At 43.0% G+C, this 26,992-nt stretch overlaps 1 protein-coding gene across 4 annotated transcripts in view; it reads right to left on the bottom strand.

The window, feature by feature from the left end:
* Positions 1–26,992, bottom strand: part of EXD3 (exonuclease 3'-5' domain containing 3) — a 482,404-nt gene that overhangs the window by 79,826 nt on the left and 375,586 nt on the right. The window contains exon 21 of one of the 4 annotated variants that reach the window (XM_036749600.1): positions 20,797–20,841. The exons of the other annotated variants lie outside the window; for them this stretch is intronic. Within the exon in view, the coding sequence (XP_036605495.1) occupies positions 20,815–20,841 (27 nt within the window). The 3' untranslated portion in view covers positions 20,797–20,814. Of the gene's footprint in view, positions 1–20,796; positions 20,842–26,992 lie in introns of those variants that run through there. 4 annotated transcript variants of the gene reach the window in all.

Genomic DNA, 26,992 nt, shown 5'->3' with positions numbered 1-26,992 from the left:
TGGGATATACCTTTCCCTGGATTTGACATCACTTAACATTTTGGGAAATTTCACTATGAAAGCTGCTGCATGCCACTGACCATGGTGAAAAAGGAGCTGAAGGAGCTAGAAGAAAAATTAAAAATAGACATTATGTGGTGCTGTGTCAAGGGTTCATGTTTAGATTTTTTTAAAACCCAAGTTTCTTTGATAAAGTATTTTCCCATGCTGAAAATCACTGGGAATGTCCCCTTCTAAAGGACATTCCTACTTGATGATCCCCAATTTCCATGGTTCTTCTGCCATATAGCTTGTCATCCTGACACACTGCCTTGTCAGTCCCCTCACCCCCAGCCCCCACCTTCTCAGGGATGGAGTTGTGAGTGGCTATGGGTCACAGGAGTGCCTAATGCCAGGAAGGGATAAAAGAATTCTTATGTATTGCTTTCTTCCTCCAAATAAATAAAACTTCCAGGTAGACACCCCTTATGTTCCCACCCATACAGTTTTGGATTAATTTTCCAAAATGCATTCTTTTTCTTTAGGCTACAACAATGTGTTGCATCATGTATGTGAATTGTGACAAGGACAGGGAGTGTATTTTCACCTTTATTTTTCCCTTAAAGCCCAGTACAGTATGAAACAAGTAGGTGCTCAACAAGTGTTTAATGAATCAAAATTGAATTGTTTTCTCAACTAGACTGTAAACTACCCGAGGGTAGGGAATACTCTGTCAAGTCAACAAGCATTTATTAAGTACCTCCAGTGAGCAAGGCACTGGGCTAAGTGCTGAAGATATAAAGAAAGGCAAAAACAGTCCTTGTCCTTAAGGAGCTCACAATCTACTGGAGAAGGCAACATGTAAACAACTATGTACAAACAAGATATACATAGGATAAACTGGAGGTAATCTCAGAGGGAAGGCACTAGCTTTAAGGGGGAATGAGGAAAGCTTCCTGTAGAAGAAGGGATTTTATCTGGGACTTGAAGGAGGTCAGGGAAGCCAAAAGGTAGAGATGTGCAAGAACGTTGTAGGCCTGGAGGGACAGTCAGTAAAAATGCCAGGAGTTAAAGAGAGAGATTGTCTTGTGTGAGGAACAGCAAGGAGGCCAGGATCACTGGATCATAAAGTACATGGAGGGGAGGAAAGTTTAAGAAGACTGAAAAGGCAGGAAGGGGCCAAGTTATGAAGGCTTTAAAAGGGAGGCAGAGAATCTTCTATTTGAACTTGGAGGTTATAGGGAACTATTGGAGTTTACTGAATGGGGGCGGATGTGTATGATGTGGTCAGGCTCCTGCTTTAGGAAGATGACTTTTGAAAGCTGATTGGAGGATGGGCTGGAGTAGCGAGGGACCTGAGTCAGAACACTAATCAGAAGGCAATTACATTAGGCCAGGTGTGGGGTGATAGAGGGCCTCTACCAGGATGGTGGCAGTGTCAGAGGAGCAAAGGGGGCTATATGAGAGATGTTGTGAAGACAGAATCAACGAAACTTGATGATACATTGGATAAGGGAGGTGAGAGTGAGGCGTTGAGAATGATACCTACTTTGGGAGCCTGGTGGGGGGCTCTACAGCAATAGGGAAGGTCTAAAGAGGTGAGGATTGGAAGGGAGAGAGTTTAGTTTTGGACATGTTGAGCTTAAGATGTTTACTGGAGAGCCAGTTTGAGATGTCTAACAGGTAGCTGGAGATGAGAGTCTGGAGGTCAGCAGAAAGATGAGGGAGATAAAGAGATATGAGAATAATTTGCAAAGAGGTGATAACTGAATCCATGAAAGCTGATGAGATCAGTAAGGGAAACGGTATAGAGGAAGAAGGGAAGAGGGTCCAGGATGCCCTGGGGGACACCCATGGTTAGTGGGCACAGCCTGGATGATGATCCAGCAAAGGAGACTGAGGAGCGGTTGGATAAGTAGTAAGAGAGCAAAGAGAGAGCAGGGTCATGAAAACCCAGAGAGAAGAAAGGATTGAGGAGAAGCGGGTGATCAATTGTCAAAGGCTACAGAGAGATCAAGAAAGCAGATTAAGAAAAGGATACTGGATCTGGCAATTCAGAGAACATTGGTAATTGTGCTTCTTCTGTCTACCACAGCCCTCAACACAGGACTGGGCACAGAGTAGATGTTCAATAAATACTTTTGATTGACATTTATTTGTCGGGAAAACATTTAGAGTTTGTACCACTGCCTTTTTTTTTTTTCTGGGGCTCAAAGGAAAATGAGTAATTCAATCTGACATGACTCTATCAGCCACCAACAGTGGGCTTTGGCCTTTAGAAAGACTCTCATCCTCCTCTCTGAAAAAATAGGTATCTCTTTGGGAGATTACTAAATTCAGACCTTAGAAGGCTTTTAAAGAATTATTAGGGTGGGCTGGGAACCTTGGGTGGAGGAGAGAGCTGTGGGTCTCAGTAACCATGATGCTGCCTCAGCATCTGAGGTGTGCTGAAGAATAACACCAAAGGACCTGGAAGGCTTGATTAGTGAAGACCCTTAAGCTGTCCAGATAGTTGTATGTTAAGGATAAAAGTAAATGTTTTTAGCCCAAAGACCTGAACTTGGTTTAACACAGCACACTGATTTTTTTTTCTGCCTTCCTCCCTTCTTCCTTTCTTATCTCACTCCATCCCACCTAGGTCACCCTGAATATCCCCTAATCCAGAGGTGTCAAACTCACAGACTGCAAAATTCCCCAGCCAAACCAGACTAAAAAGTAATTGAGAATGTTTAATAAAATGAGTAAAAACATAACACAACACATATAATGTTAATTTGTGGTTTTCTAAGTCAATATGCCACAGCAGGGATCCCTATTTGAGTTTGACACCACTGCCTAGTAAACCAACAGGATTCCATCTTCATTTTGCTGATGGGAATCCTTCGCAAACTAAGTAGATTTCCCACTGGAGAATATCACCAAAATAACAGAGAAGGAAAACAAAGTGGAAGCTAAGTTTAACTTTGCCTGGAATCCTTTAGGGAAAACAACCTTTCCAGTGATGACTCTCAGAAACAGCCTTATTCCTCTTGACTGATATATTTTCAAGCAGCTCAGTGGCAAAGACAGACACTTTCGGGGATTTTATTGCCCACAATCATGTAATGTTCTAGTTTATCAGCTCTTCTGTTTGCATATGGCTCCAGGGCCTTATCAAGTTACTAAGTTTTCTCCAAGAAGCTCTCCTGTTACAAAGAGAGGTTTATATCAACCCATTAATGGAAGAGGGTTCCTGTAGAATTGACTGGACCTGATTGGCTGGAACACTAGCAGCTTTGGGAGTCTAGGGATGGGATTGTGGGAGAAAAGTATACAAGGCAGTGGGGTAGAATGGCAGAGTTTATAGAGCTTTCCTCCACCGAGCACCAACAGGGTCTGAAATGCTTATTAACTGGGCTGAGGAAGAAAGGAAACTTTCAGCTGTGGTTTGGTTCTTGAAATATTTCTTTATCACAATCATCACCATTATTAATTCTTTTGTTCTTATCTTTTTCAGTGGGATGCATATAGAAAGTCTCCTGTTATTGTTCTTTTATAGTTAATATTCTATAGGCTACTATATAGGTGGATAAAATAACTGGGCAGCACCATGGTATAGTGGATAAAGGAAAGGCCTTGGAGTCAGGAGGACCTTGGTTCAAATCTTGCTCCATATGCTTTCTAGAAGTATGACACTAGGAAAGTTACTCCTTCCATATCAGCAACATGAAAGGGTCAGACTACATGGTTACCAAGGCCCCTTCCAGCTCCAAATCTGTGATCTATTCACTGTCTTGAGGCTGAAGAAAAATATTAGTATTCACGCTTATACTCTGTACGCTCACGGAAAATATCCTCAGCTGAACACCAATGGCACTCAGGACATAAGAATTTTATCCTTTCCTTTTTTTCATAAATTATTTTTTCTTTCACCTAGAGATAAGACACTTTTGGTTCCATTCAACAAATCTAATGGTGTATCCATGTTATCAGGCTTTACTGTCAGTCAAGTCTGTCAGCAAACATTTACTAAGCACCCACTATTTGCCAAGCACTGTACTAAGTACTTGGTATACAAAGAAAGGCAAAAGACAGTCCCTGTTTTCAAGGAGCTTACAGCCTAATTGAGGGAGCAACATGCAAACAACTATGTACAAACAAGATGTATCCAAGTTGAATTGGAAATAATCAACAAAGGGAAGACACTAGAATTAATGGGCATTGAGAACAGCTCCTTGTTGAAAGTGAGATTTTAGTGGGGACTTAAAGAAAGCCAGTAAGCAGAGATGAGGAAGGAGAGAATGCCAGGTATGAAAGACAACCAGTGAAAATGTCCAGAGCTGGGAGATGGAGTGTCTTGCGCATGGAACAGCAAGAAGGCCAGTGTCACTGGTTCCAAGAGTATGTTGTTGGGAGGGCAGTATAAAGTGTAAGAAGAGTGGAAAGGCAGGGGAGGGGTGTATTAGGAGGGCAGAGTTTATAATCTCAAAGAGGATCATAAACATGTCTGAAACGTTCGGAACCGCCGGATATAAGAAACTCTCAAAGTAGAAGGCAAAAGAATCAAAACATATATTTAGGCTCCACAGTAACCAACCCATGAACCAGCAACCCCATTTTGATATATTGATCAAAGGCTTCCAGGCCCAATAAGTACGCCTTGAAAGAGTAACCAGGAGGCTACAGAGAAGCATGATTGCGTAAAGCAAAATCATGCTTCCCCCTCTATGGTAATAAGATTACCCACTGGCCTGAAGTCTTTGTTCAGCTTCCTCCCGTAGGTCAGCTCTGCTACTGGCAGCTCCTGCTTCAGCTGTGGCTGTGGCTGTGGCTGTGACTGCAACTGTAGCTGTAACTGTAACTGTAACTGTAGCTGTAACTGTAGCTGTAACTGTAGCTGTAACTGTAGCTGTAGCAGCCTCTGGCTCCAACGGGAGCTGCTTTTAACCATCCAGCTTCTGCGGGGGTGTAAGGTACGCCGGGGAAAGCACAGGTTCTTTCAATCTGCTTAAGCAAGGTGAAGGGGTTGACCAGAAAAGCACAGGTTTTTTCCATCAGCTTAAGCAAGGGAAGCAAGGTGAAGGGGCCGACAAGCTTACTCCAGTCCAAGATACAAACAGCATTCAGTTCAGGGGAAAAAGCCAAACTAGTCAAGGGCACTTGTTGACTAAGTGCTAAGGAGCCCATTTTTGGTTGCCAATACAAGGGGCTAGGTTATGAAGCATTTTAAAAGGCAATCAGAGGATTTTATATTTGATCTTGGAGGTGATAGGGAGCCATTGGAATTTATTCAATATCAGGGGGTGATATGGTCAGAATTGCGCTTTAGGAAGATCACTTTGACAGTTGAGTGGAGGATGAACTAGAGTGGGGAGAGACTTGAGGCAGGTAGATCTACCAGCAAACTATGGCAATAGTCCAGGCATGAGATGATGAGGGCCTACAGTCTTGTGGTGGCATTTCAGAAGAGAGAAGGGGACATATGTGAGAGATATTGCAACAATCAACAGGCCTTGGCAACAGGTTGGATATATCAAGTGAATGAGAGAGAGAAGTAGAGGATGACTCCTAGGTTGGGAGCCGAGGTGACTGGAAGATGTTGGCATCCTCAGTAGTAATAGGGATGTTAAGTAGAGGGGAGAATTTGGGGATGGGGGGGAATAGTGAGTTCAATTTTGGTCATGTTGAATTTAAGATGTCTATGGGACAGTCAGTTTGAGATGTTTAATAGGCAATTGGGAGATGTGAGACTGGAGGTCAATGGAAAGGTTAGGATAGATTTGAGAATCAAAGGCATAGAGATGATAACTGAATTTATGGGAGCTGATGAAACCAAGTGAAATAGTATAGAGGGAGAAGAAGATCCAGGACAGAACCCTGTAGGACACTTATAGTTACTGGGCATGACCTGGATAAAGAGCCAACAAAGGAAACTGAGAAGAAGTGGTTATGTAAGTAGGATGAGAACAAAGAGAGAAGCAGTGACCTAAAAACCTAGACAGAAGAGAGAATGAAAGAGAAGAGGGAGACTGACAGTGTTGAAGGCCGCAGAAGAGTCAAGAAGGATGAGTGAATGTCATTGAATTTGGCTTAATTAGGATATGAATAATAATTTGGAGAGAACAGTTAGTGAAGTGATGTCTTTTTGTTCCAAAAATATTTCTGAGGGTTTCTGACCTGTTTATCATGCTCCTTAAGAATGTATATTGAGTTTCTTCTCCTTTCTGGACAGGAAGTATTCATCTTTTTAAAGCTGCCTTAGGGTGATGATCCCTGTGTTATGTTAATATTGAATGGGTTTTTATTAGGATACTTTCCACATCTCTTCTGGTCTATTTTGTACATAAAAATGTACGTTAAGACAAGTGTTAATTGATAAATGTGCTCTTTCCACTTAGCTTTAATTTCATTATGCCAGCAAGTCCTTTTAATATATTTAACTATGGCCTTCTCCTTCTGCTCAATGTGTCTTGACTTCTAAGGGAGACCAAGATATCTGCAGGTATCATCTTCATTCATTGGCTCAACTCAGTCTCAACAGATTCAAGCTTGAAGAGTTCAATCTCTATCTTTCCTTGGAATATGTGGATAATTTTACACTTACTGAGTCTAATATGACATTTTGATGTCATTGGGGAAAAGTTCTGTGAGATGAAGAGGATGCTTAATGTGTTTTTTATTGGAGTCATATGGCAAATAGTCATACACATCAAATTATTAATAAAGTGTCTTGGTTCAACTCCCTTTTTAATTCTGAAGTCATAGTTAAGTTTTACTTAGGAGAGATGATAATGGATGTAAGGCTAAGCATAATCATAACAGGCTTAAGCTGAAACAAAACAAACGAAACAAAAAACTATGACTGATCCCTCCCCCTGCACCGCACCCCCCACCCCCATTCCCTGGCTATGTTATATCAACTATTCTTGACATTATGTTGGTCGCATGTTTTAAAAAGAATAGTTTTTTATGTGAAAATCAAATACTGTAATGGTCTTAACACACTTGGGGCTAATTTACGTATCTGTAGGGCAGGTTTTGTCAGAATGAACAAAGATAGTTTAAATGTTACAGTGCTTTTGGGCAGGTTATTATCAAATCAAAATAAGTTGTTCTTCATAACCCTGGGCCCTCTTGGTTCCTCAATCAATATGCTGTTTTCTTGTATTTACAGATGTTTTTAGTGCATACTCTGCATAAAGTACATAAACATCTAGTTTATATTAAGAGAGACTGCTGGTGTTCTCAATAATAGCTATATAGTGCCTTCTGTTAAAAAAAAAGTTAAATCAGGTGTGTGTCTGAGAAGAGCTGGTAGAATATGAAATAATATAAAGTCTCTTCAATGAGACAGGCAGCCATTCATAAGAAATTAGGATAACAATCCACATTTAAAAAACAGCAAGAACAAGTGGATAAAGACTAAATATATATTTTTTGCAATTTTTTTTTGCAGGGGGGAAGGATGGGCAATTGGGCTTAAGTGACTTGCTCAAGGTCACACTGCTAGTAAGTGTGTCAAGTGTCTGAGGCCGGATTTGAACTCAGGTGCTCCTAACTCCAGGGCTGGTGCTCTACTCGCTGCGCCACCTAGCTGCCTCTAAAGACTAAATATAGCCTGGATTATGAAATGATGTTGGCTAAAGCAGGTATCTGAGTTATTCCATTACTACAAATATCTTGGACAGTTACTACAGGTGGACAATGAAGTGAGTTTAGAATTGAACAGGAAGAAGTGAGTGGATTAAATAGTATTTGGGAAATTATGTAGCACTTTCAGTGATGTCAGAGTTCTCCCTGACACAAAATCCCATCTTTTCAACAACAATATTAGCCCTTTTCTCATTTAAAAATTACTTAGTATTTTATTTTTCCCCAGTTACATGTAAAAACAATTTTTAACATTTGTTTGTAAAATTTCAAGTTCAAATTCTCTCCCTTCCTCCCTCCCCTCCCCCTCCATTGGGAAGGCAAGCAATTTGACATTGGTTATACATGTGTAGTCATACAAAACATTTCCACATTAGTCATTCTGTGAAAGAAAACACAGACCAAAAAAAAAAACAAAACCCAAAACCAACAGTGCCTCAAGAAAAATAAAGTAAAAAAAAAAGCATGCTTCAATCTGTATCCAGACACCATCATTTCTTTGTCTGGGTAAAGCATTTTTCATCATAAATCCTTCAGAGCTGTCTTAGATCTTTGTATTGCTGTGAAGAGCTAAGTCATTCATAGCTGATCATCTTACAATATACAATATTGCTATTACTCTGTCCATAGTACATTTCACTTTGTATCAGCTCGTGCAAGTCTTCCTAGGTTTTTCTCAGAGCATCCTGCTCATCACTTCTTACAGCACAATAAGATTATGATGTAATTTCTGGTGGCAAAGAGCTGCTCTAAATATTTTTCTACATATCGGTCCTTTTTATTTTTGTTTTTTTTTTTCATCTCTTTTGGGATATAGACCTAGTAGTGATATTGGTAGGTCAAAGGGCACACATGGTTTTATAGCCCTTTGGGAATAGTTATAAATTGCTCTATAGAACGGTTGAATCAGTTCACAACTCCACCAACTATGCATTAATGTCTCATTTTTCCCACATCCCCTCCATCACTTGTCAATTTCCTTTTCTGTCACATTAGCCAATCTAATAGGTATGAGATAGTACCTCAAAATTGTTTTAACTTGCATTTCTCTAATCAATAGTGAGTTATTTTTTCATATAGCTATAGATAGCTTTGATTACTTCATCTAAAAACTGGTCATATACTTTGATAATTTATCAATTGGGGAGCGACTCTTATTTTTATAAATTTGACTTAGTTCCCTATATGTTTGAGAAATGAGGTTATCAAAGATGGCGGCTGGAAAGCAGGGACTAGCGTGAGCTCCCCACCAAGTCCCTCCAAAAACCTATAAAAATAGCTCTGAACCAATTCTAGAACTGCAGAACCCACAAAATAGCAGAGAGAAGCAGGGCTCCAGCCCAGGACATCCTGGATGGTTGCTGGGTGAGGTCCATCGCGCACGGAGCTGGGAGTGGAGCAGAGCCCAGCGTTGGCTGTGTGGACCAACCAGACCAGGAGCTGGGCAGAGCAGGCCCTAGTGCCCTGAATCAGTGAGCTGTGGCAGTTGCCAGACTTCTCAACCCACAAACACCAAAGACAACAGAGAAGAACTGCAGAACCCAGGAAATAGCGGAGGGAAGCAGGGCTCCAGCCTGGGACAGCCGGGATGATCTCTGGGTAAGGTCTATCGCGCATGGAGCTGGGAGTGGAGTGGAGTGGAGCAGAGCCCAGTGGGGCAGTGGCAGGACCAACCAGACCGGGAGCCACGTAGAGTGGGCCCTAGCGCCCTGAATCAGTGAGCTATGGCAGTTACCAGACTTCTCAACCCACAAACACCAAAGACAACAGAGAAGGCTAGTGGGAAAAGCTGCTGGGGACAGAGTGAAAGGAGTTTGCGGTTCAGCCACCGCCCCGGGGCAGTGGAGGTGAGGCAGCTACAGAACTACAGCTGCAGTTGCTTCTGGCCCCAGGCCCACCTGGTGGGAGGAATTAAGTGGTGGATCAGAGCAGGAGTGCAGAGACTGCTGAAGATTTGAGCCCAGTCCAGGTTGGGGGTTCTTGGGGAAGGAGGAGTGCTGATGTGGCAGAGCTGGCTGTAATAGCTCTGAAAACAACAGCACATCCCCTCAAGCTTGGAACATAGTACTCTTTACTCTACAAGCAGTCATGCCCTAATGAAAAACTCAAGGGTCAAGTAAGATGGCTGGGAACATGGCCAGGCAGTGAAAATGCACCCAGATTCAGTCTCAGACTTTGGAATCTTTCTTTGGTGACAAAGAAGACCAAAACATACAGCCAGAAGAAGTCAACAAAGTCAAAGAGCCTACATCAAAAGCCTCCAAGAAAAACATGAACTGGTCTCAGGCCATGTAAGAGCTCAAAAAGGATTTGGAAAAGCAAGTTAGAGAAGTAGAGGAAAAATTGGGAAGAGAAATGAGAAGGATGTGAGAAAACCATGAAAAACAAGTCAATGACTTGCTAAAGGAGACCCCCCCAAAATACTGAAGAAAATAACATCTTAAAAAATAGACTAACTCAAATGGCAGAAGAGCTCCAAAAAGCCAATGAGGAGAAGAATGCCTTGAAAGGCAGAATTAGCCAAATGGAAAAGGAGGTCCAAAAGACCATTGAAGAAAATACTACCTTAAAAATTAGATTGGAGCAAGTGGGAGCTAGTGACTTTATGAGAAATCAAGATATTATAAAACAGAACCAAAGGAATGAAAAAGTGGAAGACAATGTCAAATATCTCATTAGAAAAAACACTGACCTGGAAAATAGATCCAGGAGAGATAATTTTAAAATTATTGGGCTACCTGAAAGCCATGGTCAGAAATGAGGTTATCAGACAAACTTGCTTCAAAATGTTTTTTCACAGTTACTATTGCTAACTGTATTTCCCTCCATCCTGTTCCCCTCATTTATTCTATTCTCTCTCTCCTTTCACCCTGTCCCTCCCAAAAGTGTTTTGATTTTGACTATCCCCTCCCCCAATCTGCCCTCCCTTCTATCATCACCTCTCCTTCTCCTCCTACTTTCCTGTAGGGTAAGATAGATTTCTATACCCAATTCAGTGTGTATGTTACTTCCTCTTTGAGCCAATAATGATGAAAGTTCACTCATTCCCTCTCACCTCCCCCCGTGCAGCTCCACTGCAAAAGCTTTTTCTTGCCTCTTTTATGTGATAATATACCCCATTTTACCTCTCCCTTTCTCTTTCTCCCAGTACATTCCTCTCTTCCCTTTAATTTTATTTTTTTAGATATCATTTCTTCATATTCAACTCACACCTGTGCCCTCTGTCTATGTATATATACTCCTAACTACCCTAATAATGAGAAAGTTCTTCTGAGCCACAAGTATCATCTTCCCATGTAGGAATGTAAATCGTTTAACCTTATCAAGTTCCTTATCATTCCCCTTTCCTGTTTAACTTTTTATACTTCTTTTGAGTCTTGTACCTGAAAGTCAAATTTTCTACTCAGTCTTTCCATCAAGAATGCTTGAAAGTCCTCTATCTCACTGAATTTTCATTTTTTCCCCTGAAGGATTCTACTCAGTTTTTCTGGGTAGGTGATTCTTGGTTGTAATCTTAGCTCTTTTGCCCTCCAGGATATCATATTCCAAGCCCCCTAATCCTTCAATGTAGAAGCTGCTAAGCCTTGTATTATCCTGACTGTGGTTCCACCATATTTGAATTGTTTCTTTCTGGCTGTTTGCAATATTTTCTCCTTGACCTGGGAGCTCTGGAATTTGGCTATAATATTCCTGGGAATTTTCATTTTGGGATATCTTTCAGGAGTGATAGGTGGATTCTTTCAATGTATATTTTATCCTCAGGTTCTAGAATATTAGAGCAGTTTTTCCCTGATAATTTCTTGAAAGATGATGTCTAGGCTCTTTTTTTGATCATGACTTTTAGGCAGCCCAATAATTTTAAAATTATTTCTCCTGGATCTATTTTCCAGGTCAGTTGTTTTTCCAGTGAGATACTTCACATTGTCTTTTACTTTTTCATTCTTTTGGTTTTGTTTTATTGTTTCTTGATTTCTCATAGTCATTAGCTTCCATTTGCTCAATTCTACTTTTTAAGGAAATTATTTTCTTCAGTGAGCTTTTGTACCTCCTTTTCCATTTGGCCAATTCTATTTGTTACAGAGTTTTTTTCTTCAGTGAATTTTTGCGCCTCTTTTTCTATTTGGCCAATTCTACTTTTTAAGGCATTCTTTTCATTGGCTTTTTGTACCATTTTTACCATTTGGCCTAGTCTGTGTTTTAAGGTGTTATTTTCTTCAGTATTTTTTTGTGTTGCCTTTACCAAGCTGCTATTTTTTTTTCATGATTTTCTTGCATCACTTTAATTTCTCTTCCTAATTTCTCTTCTACCTCTCCTACTTGATTTTCAAAATTCTTTTTGTACTCTTCCATGGCCTGAGACCAATTTATATTTTTCCTTGGAGGCTTTGGATGTAGGAGCTTTGACTTTGTTATCTTCTGAGTGTGTGTTTTGACCTTGCTTGTCACCACAGTAACTTTCTATGGTCTGAATTGTTTTTCTATTGTTTGCTCATTTTCCCATTCTATTTCTTGACTTTTAATTCTTTGTTAAAACAAGGCTCTGCTTCCATGGTGGAAGGAGCATTGTCCCAAGCTTCAAGGTTTTTGGTTTTTTTGCAGCTGTTTTCAGAGATATTTCTAGGGACCTCTAAGTTTTCAGTTTTTCCAAGGGTATGATTGAAGGAGAAGTATGTATACTACTCTCCTGGCCTGTGTGTGACCACAAACAAGCACTCATTTGTGCTCTTGAACTATCACAAGGATCTCTGCTCTACTGTGGCCATAAGGTGTGGTGCTAGTGCTCCTCCTTGCCCTGGGACTGCCACCCGGGATTCTGACCTGGATCTGAGTATGGGCAAGGCAACAGAGTACTGCCTCAGTGCTAGCAAAGAGGCCCCTATAATCTCCCCTTGACCCCCTTACTGTCTGTGGGTTGAGAGCTCTGGAAACAGATGCTGCCACTCTTGATTCAGTAGCTCCCAAGGCCTGTTCCTGGTTTGCTGGGGCTGGGGTGGTGCTGGTGTGGCCTGTGCTGGATTGTGTTCCACTCTCACCCAGGGTGACAGGCCTTTCCTGCTGACCTTCTAAGTTGTCTTTGGCTGGAAAATTATTTCACTCCATTCTTTTGTGGGTTCTGTGGCTCTGGGAATTGTTTTGTGGCATTATTTAAAGGTGTTCAGGGGGGTTTGGGGAAGAGCTCAGGTGAGTTGCTGAATTTTCTCTGCCACCCTGGCTCTGCCATGCCTTTATTAACTCTTAATAAACTTAAGTATGACTTCAAAATTAAAAAGAGAGTCAAACAAAGGCACTCTACTAATCTTTTAACGTACCTGACATCAAGCTATATGGATCCACTAAAAAACGCATTAAATAACCTCTGTCTTATGGAATCTTTCCCCAGTAATATCAGAATGTCATTTCATCTCACACTCTTTAGTTGCAGATTATGGAACATCATGAGAGCTCCAAAAAATTAAAATTGTGGGTGACTAAAAAGGCAATAGAAAAATGCATGGTAGAGTAAGTATATCATAGCATGTAACAATGACTTTCGTGCAAGAAGTAACCTAAAAGATAATATCAAAGTAATGTATGAACAGAAAAGGAGGTAATCTAGTCATAAGTGAGGAATAACAGATGGACACCAAAAAAGCTGTACTGGGACCTTCAAAATGCCCCCCAAAACCAGAGGAAGACTTTCAGCTAGCTCCTCTATGAAAGATTTATGAAAGTACATATTTGGGAGTCATAAAGGATAAACAGGTATGGGGGGGTCCATGGTAGATTTTGAATTGCCTTGGTAAAAAATATATATCTAGGAATACATAGAAGAAATCATCTATCCATCAAAGTACTAAAGTACAAATGTATTTAGACAATTCTTTAAGGTTTACAAAGTGCTTTACAAGGAGCCTTAGCTCTCACTATCTACAGTACTGTCAAACCTCTGAACTGGTATATCATCTATCCCTAGAGGAGTGCTCAAAGGTCTTCTCCAGAGATCCTGCCCAGTGTTTACTATATCAACTAGAGCCTCCTGGTCTTCTGTACCTTCTGGTAAGCCACCATTTTGATCGCAGGAACACTACTACTATACTAACATTGGACAGAAACCTTGTCTTATTTAATCCCTGTATCTCCTTTATTATTTAGTGTAGTGTTCTATAGCCAGCCAGTCAGTAAACACTTAGTAAGCACCTACTATGCACCAGGCACTGTGTTAAGTGCTTGGGATACAAAGAAAGGCAAAAGATAGTCACTGCCCTCAAAGAACTGACAACTGAATGGGGAAGACAAGAAGCGAACCAATATGTACAAATAAGCTATATACAAGGTAAACAATGGAGAGGAAAGCCAGTAGAATTAAGAAGGGTTTAAAGAGGCTTTCTTTAGAAGGTAGGATTTTAGTTGGGATCTAAAGGAAGCTAGGGAGGTTGGTACTCAGAGCTGAGGAGGAAGAACATTCCAGACATGGGGACACAGTCAGAGAGACTGCCTGGAGCAGAGAAATGGAGTATCTTGTTTGTGAAACAGTCAAGAGGCCATTGTCACTGGATCAAAGAATATGTGTTGAGGTATATGGTGTAAGAAGACTAGAAAGGTAGGAGGGAGTTAGGTTATGAAGGGCTTTGAATACCAGAGGATTTTCTATTTGATTCTGGAGTTGTTAGGGAACCAGTGGAGTTTGAGAGAGAGAGAGAGAGAGAGAGAGAGAGAGAGAGAGAGAGAGAGAGAATGTGTGTATGGCATGACTGGACTTTAGAAAATAATTTCAGTGGCTGAATAGAGGGTAGATTAGAGTGGGGAGAGACTTGAGGCAGGCAAACTCAAGAGCTAGCTACTGCAATTGTTCAAGTGTGAGATGATGATGGTCCTGCACTAGAGTAGTGGCAGTATCAGAGGAGAGAAGGGGGCATATTTTAAGAAATGTTGCGAAAGGTCACAGACTGGATATGGAGGGGTGAGAGACAGTGAAGAATCCAGGATGATTCCTAGGTTGTGAGCCTGAGGGACTGGGAGGATGGTGTTGTCCTTGACAGTAATAGGGAAGATGGGAGGTTTTAGGGGGAAAGATACTGAATTCCATTTTGGACATACTGAGTTTAAGATGTCTACTGGACATCCAGTTTGACATGTCCTATGGGCAGCTGGAGATGAGAAACTAGAGGTCAGCAGATAAGATTGAGGCAGGAAGGCTAGATTTGTGAATCATTAACATAGAGATGGTAATTAAATCCATGTGAGCTGATGAGATCACCAAGTGAAATAGTATAGAGGAAGAAGAGAAGAAGGCTCAGGACAGAACCCTGAAAGACACCTACAATTTAGGGGGAGTGATCTGGATGAGGGTCTAGCAAAGAAGACAGAGAAGGCTAGATCTGACAGGAAGAGAACCAGAAAGAAAATGGTAACCCAAAAACCTAAAGAGAAGAGAATATCAAGGAGAAGAGGGTGATCAGTGGTATCAGAGGTTGCAGATAGGTCAAAGAGAATGAGGATTGAGAAAAGGTCATTGAATTTGGCAATTAAGAGATCACTGGTTACTTTGGAGGGAGCAGCCTCAGTGGAATGATAAGGTTGGAAGCTGGATTATAAGGAGTTAAGAAGGGGGTGAGAGGGGAGAAAGTGAAGATGTCTATCATAGAGGGCTTTTTCAAGGAGTTTAGCCATGAAGGGCAGAAAAAATAAAGGAAGATAGTGGGGATGGAAGGATTAAGTGAGGGTTTTTTGAGAATGGGGGGGAGGAAAGACATATGCATGTTTGTAGGCAGTAGGGAAGAATGCCAGTAGACAGGGAGAGATTGAAAATAAGTGACAATGGAGATAATAGATGGAGCAATCTGTTGGAGATAGGATGGAATAGGATTGCTTGTGCAGATCCAGGTGTTAGTCACAGTAAAAAGTAAAGCCATCTCTTCCTATGAGATGGGGTAAAGGAAGAGAGAGTGGCAAAAGCCATATGAATGAAATGAGTTTAGGAAAAGAGAAGGGGGAGCTCATGGTAAATGGACCCAATTTTTTCTTTAAGATATGAGGCAAGATTCTCAGCTTAGAAGGTGGTGGAAGGAGAGCCATGGGAAGTTTGAGGAGGGATCAGAAAAGTTGCTGTGGAGAGTGGGATAGTGAATTGATAAGGGAGGTATAGTAGGATTGCCTCATAGCAATGAGGGTCCGGATGATGCTGTGTAACATAAATCAGAATGGTTGCATGATTTCCTCTACTTTTGTTTAGCAGAGTGAATATAGGAGTGAAGGCAGTGGATGGTGACAGTGATCCAAGGCTGATGAGGGTTGGCAGGATGCAACCAGCAATATGAAAAGGGGACAGGGACCCCAGGGGAAAAGGGCAGTGTTGAGTTGAATTAGTTCAACAAGGGGTCAAGATGAAGAATAGAGTGGCTAGTGTAAGGGTGATGGCCTGGAAGAGAACCAAAAGGTCAAGGGTTGAGGGTTTGGTAACTTAAGACAGAGAGAAAGGAAGAAATCTATTAGATTATGGTCAAATAGAGGGATTTTTGGAATTTTTGAACATCAAAGTGATACAGTTGTGGAAGATGGCAAGATCGAAGTCATGACCATCTTTACGTATGGCTGAGGTGGGGTGAAGAAGTAAGTAGCTCTTGAAAAGTGAGTAAGTTAAGGAACTTAGTGGTTAGGGTGTTTGAGGGAGAGTCAATATGCATGCAGAAGTCCCTAAGAATGAGGGCAGGAGTTGGGAAGGAGAGAAAAATTGTGAACCAAGTACTGTAGTCATTGAGGAAGTAAGGGGAATGAGTTAGACAACAAGTTACTAGGATTTTGATTGGGTGGTAGAGATGAATTGCATGAACTCAATCAAAATTCTGATGGCTGCAAAGGGTGGCCAGGGAGTCTGTGTCTTTTAGAGGTATCTAGATCTCAGTGAGAGCCAGAAGATGGAAGAAATGGGAAAGATTTAAGATGAAAGCACATTTGTTTCCTACAGAATAAGCACTCCAGAGAGCAACGCAGAAGGGGTAGGTAGCTTTAGAGTAGAACACTGAGTGGGCTGGGGGTTCAGTGGGTGGGTCAGGGATACCATGAGGATGTTAAAAAAACAAAAGGCATCAATAAAAACTGAAAAAAGAGGTGTGTGTGTAAAAGATACAACATACTGCACTTTACTAAACACATCCATGGCCATAGTTACCAACATCATTACTGGCAGGGAAGCAATGAAATCATCACGTGTGTGTATAATATATTCCTTACTAGCCTGGGCTGCTTTCCTTTGAAGATTCAAGTCTGCTATTAGCAAAACCAGGTTTATAGTTTCAATTCCTATATGGCAACATGGCTATATTTCTCAGTACTTTGGGAAATAACTGTTCTCTGATTGCAGACTGGTTCCCTAACTGTGCCCAGTCATCTCACAAATCCATGTTGTCGTTACCTAAGAGGACAGGATAAGAAAGAGCTGTTCAGTGCTATTTTTTCTTACTACTGGAGACACACCTCAGTGTTGGGTCAGCTCAGTAGATAAGGACGGCCCTCTGATTGTGTTCTCTGTGCACCTCTCAGTGTCTCCAGGCAGATGGTTCTCACTGTTGGGGCTAGCCTAGGCACATGGAACACTCATTGGCTGGGAAGCCTTCACCAATGAGAAAGCTCCCCCCGCAAGGAGTCAAAAAAATCCCAGGAGTCGTTCTGTGAGAACATTCTCAGAGGGCAGAGCACTTTGTATTTGAAATAATTTTCCATTCCATTTATATATATAACAGGAGGCAGCTCTGGGGTCCCAGTTTTCCAGGATTTCATTTCTCTGCTGAAGGATGACCCCATGTCAGCTGCCCTAAGAATAACAGACAAAATTTCCAGGGAAAATGCAGAAGGGAGGAAAACTATGCCCTCCCAGTGCCCCTGGGGCTGCTTGGCCAGTGGCTCTACACGCTGGGGCAGAACAAGCCCAACTTGGTGCACAGTGTTGGCTCTGCAGCAGTCCTTGATTTCAAACCCTGGTCCCTCACATCTCAGGGAGGGAGATGGGAGTCCTGGGGTGCTATTGTGAAGTATTTCCAATGCAGAGGTCTCTTAGAGTGGGTGGACACATCTTACCATTTGGAGGTAACTGGCCACCTCTGAGACATGTACTAGTGGATTGAGACATAAAGGAATCTCCTTCAAGCCTGGATTCTCAGGCTGGAAAGTCTGTCGCCAGAAATAACAAAGGGATGAAGGCAGCTGTAGGAGTGTTGACATCTTCATATTGGATTGTCTTAGCTTATATTTAAAGTCTTCCTGGTTTGCTCCCAAGGCCTCTGGGCAGAGAGCTGCTTCCAATCTAATAGTCATGCATTTAGCTGGGCAGGACAGTGGATAGAGCACTGGGCCTAGGAGCAGGAAGATACAAGTTAAAATCCAGCCTCAGATGCTAGCTGACGAGTAACTAGTAACTGACTAGCTTACCAGTGACCTAACTGGGCAAGTCACTTAACCTCTTTGAGCCTTAGTTTCCTCATTTGTAAAATGGGGATAATAACAGCACCTCCCTCCCAGGGCTAGATAGAATTCTTGTACAATGCTTTAGAAACCTTAAAGTGGGAGCAGCTAGGTGGCGCAGTGAGTAGAGCACCGGCCCTGGAGTCTGGAGGACCTGAGTTTAAATCCGGCCTCAGACGCTTGACACACTTACTATCTGTGTGACCCTGGGCAAGTCACTTAACCCCAATTGCCTTGCCTTCCCCCCCCCAAAAGAAACCAAAGTGTTATAATGAATGCTGGCTATGATTAGCTATGTGGCTTTTTGTTAGCCACTGAATTAGAGAGGCTAAAGACTTGCTAGGGACCACATTTCAAAGCCTGGATTTGGACCTAAGTCTCCTGACTCTAAGCCTGGCATTCCTCCCACTATGTTCCATGCTGTCTCCCCTAATAACAAAGGTTATTGAGATGCTTGTAGGAGGCTGTGGTGCAGTAGAGAAGCAATGGCCTGGAGGCAGAGGGCCAGGGTTGGAAACCTAGCTTTGCCCCTCATTATCAGTGTGACCTTGGACAAATCATTTCCCCTCTCTGGGCCTCAGTTTCCTCTTCTGGAAAATAAAACAGATCATCATCCAGTCCTAAATCTAAGCCTCTCTATGTCCGGATCAACTCCATCCCCTGACCTCCTCTTTTTACACTCCCTTTGGCTTCATATAGTTTGTACAGGACTTTAAATTGATCATTAATATCCTATAATAATTAATATCATAAAATAAGAAAATTATAGATTTGGAGCTAAGAGGGTCTTTAGAGGTCAACCTGCCTACCTCACTCATTTCACAGATCAGGAAGCAGGTCCTATGAGGATTTATCCAAGGTCACACAGGTATTAAATGACAGAATTGGGATTTCCATCCAGGCCCTCTAACTCAACTTTGAGTGGCTGTTTTGTTAACAACAAAAAAAGGAGGTATATTATCTTATCTTTTTTGCACAGGAGGAAAAAGTCTCAGAGAGTTCAACCCCGGTCTCTTGATTTCAGGTCCAGGACTCTTTCTACCATACTATACTGCCCACGAGGGAGTAGGGGGCTGTGGGTGGGGTGGGGGGCAGGGTGTACAGTTGTTTCTCTCTGCTAAACCTTTCCTGGAAATTCTGATGGTCTCATGCCATTTCACATATTCACTAAGTTGTGCTGAGCTGAGGGCCTGCTATCCTACTGGTGAACACTCTGGGGAAAACACAAACAGGAGCAAACTTGCTTTGAGGGCATTTGTAGGGTTGAGAAGACAGGTACTGATTCCTTCTCATGTTTGAAAACTCCTCCTTCCTCTCTATAGCCCTGCTTGGCTATCATATTATTGATCTGCTTTCAAAGCCAAGTATCCCAAATTGGTCTCACTCTGGTCTTGGCCTAGGTCCCTCCCCTCCCGCTTTATTCTTCTATAGCCTCAGCTGTCTTTTAAAAGAGGCCAGAGTTGTTCCAGGTTGTACATTCAGACAGGCTTGTAGCTGACCCCCCATGAGATGGAATTTTTGCTTCCTAATGGGATTGCTCTGGTGTCTCCCTCTCAAACCCCATGGCTCCCATTCCCAGCTGTTAACTTGGCCTGGACAACTCCCATGTTGTCCAGGCCAAGTTAGGCATGGAAGTGGACTGGTCTGACAGTTCTGCCCATGTTATTTGGAGCAGACCACCAATTCCAGCTACTGAGGAAGGCAATCTGGACGAATACCCAGGGCCAGCCAGGGCAACGGGGCCTGTGGTCTGTGGTCTGTGGTCTGGTGGGGAGGGGGAAGAGACCCTGAAGCATACTGTCTTAAGCCCTCTGGGAGAGCAATCTGTGGGAAGCCTATAAGGACCTACTCCTTTTCACATTTTCTGCCTCTATTCTCCCACATTAATGGAGGCTTCTTACTAATGAGCTGTTTAAATACTCCTCAGAGGCCCCTGCTAGATGGACAGAGCAATCTCGTGGGCACCAGGTCCATAGAGAAAGGCCTGATAAAAGGAACAGAGTCATTTTCTCTCTGGGATCTTATCCAAAGAGCAATTATCTCCTTGGTGTCAGGCTGCTCAAAAAGGAGTGGACTGAAACAATCTTTTACAGTGACTGGAGATGGATTGGCCATTTTCTCAGGATGCAGTGAGGGAGACAATAATTTTACAGGCGCTTGAGAGGTGGAGGACCATCCAGACGGCGGCTACCGGCTCTTTAACACACAATAGTGAACAGTAGCCTCCCTAAACAGCCACCTCCTTGTCCAGTCTCCTGACTGGGTCTCTTCTCTGATTGGTCCTCCACTTCCCCTGGGGCTCAGAGGCTCAGTACATGGGGAGCCAGAAGTCTTGAGGGGGTAACTTGAGTGGGGTTCCTAAATTCTAGTCCACAAGAGTTCAAGGCAGGGGAGTGGGGGGAGAGGGAAGCAGGGGTAAGTTATTCTACTCGATCTCTTGGTAAACCCTGGAATCAGGGGGGTAAGGCTTAGAGGTACCAAGTTCAGAACAGGGAGGCTGAGACTGGGTCCAGGTGGTTGGAAGGCCCTGCCTTGCTCCTACAGTTCTGTATTTCTTTCTTTTTGGGGTTTGGTCTTGCTGGTAGGGCAGGTGAGTTGAGCAGGCAGGAAGGCTAGAGGTTACCCATGGACACTGAAATGGTGCCTTAAGGGTTTATGACAAACTCACCTTAATTCAGCTAATACTTACTAAGTGCCTAACTCCCTGCAAGGAATTCTTCCAGGTGCTGGGAAGCCAAGGACGAAAACAACCCTCAAGGAGCTTATATTCTACAAAACACTTTCTTTGCAACAATCCTGCAAAGGATGTAGAAAAGTATTATTATCTTTATTTGTTAAGTTAAAGAAGTTAAGAGCCTTGCTCCAAATCATCCTACTAAGAAGCAGAGAAGCCAAGACTGCCCTTCTTAGGGAAGCTTCCTGGGGGTGGGAAAGACTTCCTCACTCAGTCCAGCCTTGCCAGGAATCTTAAAAGATCTAGTAGGAGGCAAAAGCCTAAATGAATGTATTCAGGAAATACTAAGAACCTGCCATATACATGATTCTGTGCTAGGTGCTGGGCATGCCAAGAAAGGCCTGGCCTTACCTGACCCAGTCCGGGATCCTTTCAAGGCTTTAAGGGTTTCCAGACTCTGTTTCTTCCTGTCACTCAGGGGCATTAATGGCAGGGGGAGGGGAGGGGAAGAGGCATGGAAAGGTTCTGCCTGGGAGCATAGCTCCTTGTGTAATATGAATTGGCCCTGGGCTTCAGACAACACTTCTACAGAGACAGAACCTTCTAAGGAAAGGGGTATCAAATGCACAACCTCTGCAGGAGGTAACTAAAGCCAAATACATTGAACCCTGACATGGCTCAAAACACAAGGAGGAAAGTGAAGGTGGAAGGAGGGAAGAGGGTCCAGGCATATCTGGGCCAAAGCCAAGTGATCCCCAGGAGAGGAGACAAAATATACCCAGAGAGGTGCAAAGTGGGAGGTAGATAAGCCTTGGGTGTAAAACAGATGAGGGGTAGTCAACCAAACTGGGAAAAAAAAATTCTTGAGAATTAAGATCAAAGTGATGTTTCCACAGAAGCCAAAAGATTTCAATCCTGAGGAATGACTCATGAGAAGTTCCTCTTTGGTACAAACAGGACCCCACTTCCACTCATAGTAATGTCAGGAGCTCAGGGTCCCCACCCTGAGCTGTCCTTCCTTCTGGGTACGGATGTCACAAAAGGGAAAATACTTTTATCTCTATTTATGGGGCACTGGCATGGTGGGCGAAGTTGTGGGTCCCTCCATTGCTGGTAGAATATTCAGGGTTTCCCTACAGTGCCCTGCATTCTTTCTCAACCACAGTTCAGCCATGCCCAATCCAGAAGAAATGCAGATGGGAGATTTTATGAAGATCTGTGCTCCCACATTTTGCCTGATTTCATCTCCGGTGAAACCACTAGACACCCACTCTGTGCAACCAATTAAACCTGTGGTTTTGTGAGCTGGAGGATCCTGGTGACTAAATGCTCTATCTAAGTGGCAAGCAGCCAAATACCCTGGTGCAGCTGCCTGTTGCTCCCTGGAGAGACAGGATGGCCCCAGGAGAGAAGTCTCAGAACACTGGCCAGAGTAGAAAGAGAGAAAAACTGGCAGAACAGGACAGTATCTTCTCTAGGGAAAAAGTCACAGCTGATGAGGAAAAATAACCCTGTGGATCCAACAGAAGCGAGCTCAAGCTTAGACTCCTGAGAGAGGAACATAGCTAATGAATCATTAGCCTACAGCATTCACATTCTCTGCCCTGTTGACCATTCCTCAAAAGTGCTTTCAAATGTACTCAGGGAGCTACCAGTGAGAGGCTGGGAAGAGGAGACATCAGATGTCTTTTCTACATTCAGAGGTCCACAGAAATGAAAGGATGGTCCTTGGGACGATGTAAGCGTTACTTTCCAACAGAAGTTTAATGAAGCCGCGTCACACTGCTGATTCATATTAAGCTTGTAATCAATTAAAATTCTGCCCTGGATGTTGAAGGAATTGGCAGATCTCTCTAGATGTGGATCTCACTTTTGACATGTACTTACTGGATGGCTGCGGGCGAGCCCTTTAACCTCCCTGAACCAGTTTTCTCCTCTATAAGATACCTCTAGTCCCTACCACACAGGGATGATGTGAGGATTAAATGGGTTAATGTGAATAAACTTTACAATCTTTGTAAATTGCAAATTTGCAAACCTTACAGATTTTTGTAAACCTTACAATGCAATATACATGTCAGCTATTATTATTGTTATCATTCTTTGCCTAAATTACTACTAATCTGGGACTCCTTCGTCCTATGGTTGGGTCTTTTTTTAATTAGAGGAACTTATATTTATCTATATTAAAATTCAACTCATTAGATTTGGTCTACATACATGGATATGGAATCTCTGGGAAAATGTCTCTCCTTCCCTATTGTGCTCCCCAGTTTGACTTCTGGGCAGTAGATGAGCACAATTCCAGTCACCTCCACTGAGCATCTCTCATCTTCTGTACCACCAACGAGGTCAGGAGTGAAAAGCGCAGGGGAGAACCGGTGAGTTCAGCTGCACAGACTGCCTGAGTCCAGGGGGGAGTATTTGGACTGGCAGGAAGCCAGCATCTGGGAGAAGAGGAAATGCTAGCAGATCTGAGACCACAGTTGATAGCAGCTTCTCGTTGGATTTCCCAGTGGCTGACCCCAGGGTACCAATGTTTACTCATGGCCTTCCTCCCCAAGAGCTTGAGCTGCTCTCTAGCCAGACACACACTGTTTCTCCCGGAAACTCCTTGCACCTGCAGAGCAGAGGAAGGGGACTGCACAGGGACATCACTGTTACCATTCTCCCTCTTTGTTGGGAAGGCAGAAGCATGGGTCAAAGTGGGAGAATAACCCCTAAGCAGGAAACACCTCCCTTCAGAAAAGGCAGCCCCTACACTGAAAACAGATCTATCCTCTGCAACAGTCTAGGCTCAGTGAGATTGAGAGCCAGTAAAGGAGAAAGATGTAACAGCCACTCGGCATCCATGTACTAAATACATGCTCGGGCTGGAGTCCGTAGACAGAGCTGCTGCTGAAACCTGGAGAGCTGGCCCTAGGTTGTCAAACTGCCACTTATTACTTTTAATGCCGATCAAAAAGTTGCTATAAACTTGTGTAGCATGTTTTAAAGTGTTCTCACATTAGTTCTTGGAGTCTCACAACTACCAGAGTGGTCAGTGTAGTGTGAGAATGCTAGATCTGGAGCCAGAGGACCCAGGTTCAAATCCTGGCTCTACCATTTAGTATCTACATGACCATAGGCAAGTCACTTAACCTCCCTGGGCCTCAGTTTCCTCATCTGTAAAATGAGAGGGCTGGACTAAATGACCTCTAAAGATCTCCTAAGATCAAATAAGATAGTATTGTAAAAAGCATTTGGCACAGTGCCAAACACATAGTAGGTGCTATATAAATGTTTATTTTTTCCCTCTCTCTAAGTTCCCTTCTAGCTTTAAATCCATCATCTACGAACTTTGGAAGATTAACATGGTGATTAGTATTTTTCCCATTTGTTATACGGGGAAACCGAGGCTGACTCAGATACCGGCAAAACTAAAACTAGAATTCAGGCATCCTGACTCACAGTCCAAGTCTAGAGAAACTGGATAAAATTTGGTCGTTGAGCATGACCCCTTTCATTTTACAGGGGAGGGAACTGAAACCCAGGGAGGTTAAATCTGACCCAAGGTCATGCAGGTAGGAAAGACCCAGTCCATCTAATTCCAGAGCCAGCATTCTTTCCGCTCTACCAATCTCCCTCTAGGGATGGCCACAAATGACCTACAATGCCCCACTGTCCAAAGGGGATCTGATGGGCCCTTTTGTAGTCTCTTCTGGCTTAGGAAGGTTTCTGGCTCTCTCTGTCTTCTGGAGCCATCTCTTCACTGCTAAAGACTCCTTTGGAAATGACACGCCAGCTACTACCCACTGTCCAAACTTCCCTTCTCCAAAGAGTCTTCAGTGCAATGCTTTTTATTCCTCTTTCCTAACTTGTGTCCAACATCACTGTTTTCTCCTGGTTTGGTCTGACTCATGCTTTGAAAAGGGGTCATCTTCCAAAGTCACTGAGCTAATTTCAGTAGCTAGCACACAGACTCTTTTCCTTTCTTTGCCTACACAGTAAGGAGCCCTTGCTGGGAGGATACTTGCAGACCACATAAAAGATGTGGGATTTGTACTTCTGTGAAACCAACTGGCATTATAAAGGTTGTGATTCCTTTCTAGCCAATATCTAGCAGTATCAATGACTGGTATTCATAGGGTATAGTGACCTGGATGGAAAGTTCTGAGTTTCTTGCCCTACCCTTGGTTCTCCTGTTAAGTTACTCATACTTCATATATTTCCCTCTCCCTCCTTTATTTTAATTATCATGAAGGGTAGCATCTATGTGACAATTCTTAGGTCTCTTTTTTATTGAGACTGCACTTCCATCTCAAAACTACACATAAGTTAAATATACTGGAGGAACGGGAGCATCTTTGAATTTCCTCAGGTAGGACTGTTATGCTCTGACCTATCTCCCTAGGTTGGATAGGGCATCCAATTCCAAACAGCAGGAGTTTTTCCACATGGCTCATGGGGTTGTGCCCTGAGTTGAATTTTCTTCCATCAGCAGGACTGGTGTGGGAAAGGATTCAGATGGAGGCAATTGGGCTGGAACAGATCCAGGCCCTCTATCCTCCTTCCTCTTCTTTATCCTAGCCCATGGAGGAAGACTGCCAAGAGCATAGTTCAAAATGGAGAGAGCCTGTAGTAGGTAATCCCTCACTGGATTTGGGGTGAAGATGAAGTACTCACAGCTTTGGGGGTATGCTGGCCACCAGGGTTTTGTAATCTGTCCATTCTAGGTTTGACAGTGGAGGGACGAGGCTCAGTGAGCCAACTTCACAGAATTAACGTGAGGCCGGCTGTGTAGATGTTTAGTAACTGTTAGCTGTTTCTGTGCAAGGCTGCAGGAGATGGACAGCTGAATGAGAGAAGCAAGAAGTGTTGTGAACTTCCAAGTGTCACAGAGAAAGTCTGGGCTGAGCTGTGGGGACTATATTTTTCCATGCCCAGACCTTTCAGGGGCTTTGTGGGATAGGTGGAGAATCTGCCTTCTGGGCTGGGGTTCCCTGATATTTGGTAGGGCCTCTGTGAGAAATTAATGGAGTACCTAACCCAAGTGCCTACATAGTAGGCACTTAATAACATGTTCATTGAACTGAATCAAGGCCTTCCTGAAAGAAGAAAAAAAAAGAGGCTGAGAGGATGTGAACGAAGAAAAGTGAAGTGTGGCTAGGGAACAACTCTTCTCTTTGCCCTCCTTTACCCTCTATTCCAGGAAGAGTCGGGGTCACTAGGGAATGCTTCCAGGGTCCACAGTGCAAACGGCTTCTCCAAGAGCAGAGGCGGCTCCCACAGAGCTGAGCTAAGAGGCTAGCAAACACAAACATGTATTTTTAGAAGCATCACATTGTGCCACTTAGAGAAGGAATATTTCCATGCAGGGCTTTTTCCCTCTTCCCTTATCTCAAATGAGGTATTAATAGCGTGAGAACTCTACCTCACAAAACGACTCATTCACAGGATGCCTCATGGGGTTCTAGAGCCCAATTTGAGCCATGACCCATTCCTAATACTGCACTGAGGAAAGAGGTACTCTGCTGTCAGGCTTCCCAGGGCTAAATGGCATGGCTTGGCATGTAGAATCAGGAGGCAATAGGCCACATATCTCCCTTCAGAAAGGATGAGCCTGTCAGGACAACAGGTTACTACTTCTTTGCCTAGGACACTAAAAATACACACACCATTTATTTAGGAGACAGACTCCAAAAGGTTTTATAGTCAACTCTCCATTACCTGTGGGTGAATTATCCATTTCAATTTAATCCAATAAACATTTATCCTGTGCATTCTAGTATAATAATAGGTAGAATTTATATAGCACTTTAAAGGTCTACAAAGCACTTTACAAATATTATCCCATTCATCCTCACAACAATCCTGGGAGGTAGATGCCAATATCATCCCTATTTTACATATGAGAAAACTGAGGTACAAGAGGTTAGGTGACAGCTAGTAAATGTCCGAGGCCAGATTTGACCTTAGAACTTCCTGACTCCAGGAAGTCCAGTACTGACCCAGATCTAGCTCTCTGTCAACTGTGCCACCGAGCTGCCTGCAAATGACAATGTGCTAGCTAGGCACTGGGGATACAAGGACCAAAGTGGAATCCTCCCAGCTCTTAGGGAGCTCACCTTCTAAAAGGGGAGGATATACACACACAAATATATGCAAAATAAATGTGAATCTAGAAGCTGGGGAGATCAGGAAAGAAACAGAGGACTTCAGTTGAGACTTGAAGGGAAACCAGGGATTCCATGAGGCAGGGGTGAGGAGGGTGTACACGTTGGGTATGGGAGA

Source organism: Trichosurus vulpecula, chromosome 3 (genome assembly GCF_011100635.1).
Source record: "Trichosurus vulpecula isolate mTriVul1 chromosome 3, mTriVul1.pri, whole genome shotgun sequence".
Taxonomy (NCBI): Eukaryota; Metazoa; Chordata; class Mammalia; order Diprotodontia; family Phalangeridae; genus Trichosurus; species Trichosurus vulpecula.
Note: the sequence above shows the minus strand (reverse complement) of the source record. Positions and strands in the feature narration are given on the sequence as shown.